The 2,199-nt window shown below is 54.3% G+C and overlaps 1 protein-coding gene across 1 annotated transcript; it reads left to right on the top strand.

Moving 5' to 3' along the window:
• Positions 1 to 764: 764 nt before the first annotated feature.
• Positions 765 to 2,069, top strand: PHACADRAFT_203271 (uncharacterized protein; the record flags this gene model as incomplete). The annotated part of the gene is made up of 6 exons (XM_007403302.1): positions 765 to 920; positions 982 to 1,176; positions 1,227 to 1,373; positions 1,426 to 1,689; positions 1,741 to 1,941; positions 1,995 to 2,069. Coding segments are annotated over 6 exons (1,038 nt in total), but the record flags the coding sequence as incomplete, so codon positions are not given.
• Between the last annotated feature and the right edge of the window lie 130 nt (positions 2,070 to 2,199).

Genomic DNA, 2,199 nt, shown 5'->3' with positions numbered 1-2,199 from the left:
TCCTCGCGTTACTGACCTGTTTCCCGCACTACACTCTCTAGTGTTCACGCCAATAGTTCCTTGGAGAAAGGTGGCCCCATGGGCGCGGATGGTGCTCAGACAAGTGTGATTGGAGACGTCGGCCGTCGTTCAAGCCGGGTGCGAAAACCTAGTGAGAAGGCCCGTGAAGTGTAAGATCTGTTTTCGGCTGGCTCATCCTCGTGTTACTGACCTGTTTCCGTAGTCCTATGCGTTAAACATGAACAAAGATCGGCCCGCCCGAAGGCGGCTGGTCAGAGACCAAGCGACCTACTTAGTTGATTTTACGTGTTCAAACCTGTCTTTTCCTTGTCTTTCATATTGCCTTTCTAAGAATCGTGGGTCGGCCCGTGGGTTGGCCTGTCGAGCCATGTACTTGGTTCGAATAATTGGACTCAGAGGCTATTCTGTTTTAGGGAGGAAATCCCGACGAGAGATCTTGAGAACGCGGGTCAATAAAAATAGTCGAGATCTCTTGGATTATCAAGGTGGCAACAAGATCACAACCCAGGCACACTCGCGGCGCGGCGATGTCTCCGCGGGTTCGTCAAAGCGTTTTACCGAAGAGAGCCATCTGGTGCCTCTGACCAAGGCGACCGAACGAAGCCTTTAAAAGCGAACATATTTTCTGGCAAGTACTTTGTCCAGCCCGCTTTCGCTCTTGTTCTAACTTCTGGGTGACATACTCCGTTCAACCGTCGACATATTGCTCGCCTGCGCAGAGGGACAACCACTCTTTCCGTGGCATGGCATCCCAGAGTAAAATCGTGCCTGCAACGCTTCCATCGCCGTCGCCGCCGCCGCCGCCGACATACTGCTGGTCTTGCAATCAGAATACGAACGAGTGGCGGGGTCCGGCGCTGACTCAGGGTGGCCAGAACCCCGGGAAATGGCGATATAATGTGAGTCATCTAGTGTCTATTGAGGGTACGTATGGCTTGACAGTATTCGGGCAATCTGTAGTGCAAGAAGTGCCACAAGGCTACCCATCCGCCTCAGGAGATATTTGAAGGCCTGGAAGAAGCTCTGGCGGAAGCCTCCAAGGAGAGAATGGAGAGAATGGAGATAATGATGACGCGTATGGAAGTACAGCTAGCGAATAAGATGGAACGTCAAGATGAGGCCGAGCGGGAGTGGAAGTCGGCTGCCGACGCACTGGTGAGAACAAGTCAGCTGATTTATTGTGCTCTCGATGACGGTATTGTCAGGCGATTTTCGAATCAAAGCACCAGAACAATGGGGACCTAAGCTCGAAGGACATGGAGAAGCTCACTAAGCTGCAGTCCACGGTAGCTGACAAACACGCCAAATATCAAGATAAAGTCAGGATCGCTAACTCCTATAGGAACCAATTGGTGAGCATCCCTTAGGGATATGAAGCCTGCTGTGGCTGACGAATACCCTCAGCAAGATAAGCGGAGAGAAATCGGCTGGCCAGCGGATCTAGACTTTCCCCAGGTGTCGCAAACGATCAGAGCCGGCGGATCAGGTTCAGTCGCAGCGTCAGCGGACGCAAATGCCTCGATGACGCCAGTTGGGACGCAGGCCCAGAACAGCGTACAGTCTTTTGTCTCTCGTGCAGCGCTTCCGTCGTCGTCGGAAGCTGAGAGGAGCCAAGGGGAGCCGGACAGGTTGCCTTACCTCGACAGTGACAGCAGCCCGGACAGCTCAGTACGTGCCGAAGCCCTTCGCTCCCTTGTTCTGTCAGCTGAGAATGAATAGCCTACACCAGGGGCTCGCAGAGATCTGTCTAGCGAAAGAGGTGCGACGTCGACAAGCACAAGCACCACGGCAGTGGTGTCGGGCCTCAGGCCAAAGTCCGGGCTTCGTATGTCATTCGGCCCCAAGCCACCGCGAGCCATGAGGGGACAGAGCAAGGTCCTTGCGGAATTAGATAAGCTGGGCAATCAAGGGCTGGAGATGGTACGCTGGGTTCTACAAACTCATGGTATATGTAATGATTGAGTCATCGACAGACGGCGGAGGGCAAAGCAGACAAGGAAGGGGCGACTGCAGAGGCTGAGACCTCGGACAAGACAATCTTCTCGAAGGTAAGTCCGATGATCTGGACTCACGAATCGGGCCTGATCTCGTCTTCCTGCGGTCCGGCGGCCTTGAAGTCCCTGACCGCCTTCAGCCCCTCGTCGTCACTTCCGCCTTCGAGTCCTCCGAAGCCATCCT

This window comes from Phanerochaete carnosa (assembly GCF_000300595.1).
Source record: "Phanerochaete carnosa HHB-10118-sp unplaced genomic scaffold PHACAscaffold_989, whole genome shotgun sequence".
NCBI lineage: Eukaryota > Fungi > Basidiomycota > Agaricomycetes > Polyporales > Phanerochaetaceae > Phanerochaete > Phanerochaete carnosa.
This window is presented reverse-complemented; position numbering and strand designations above follow the sequence as displayed.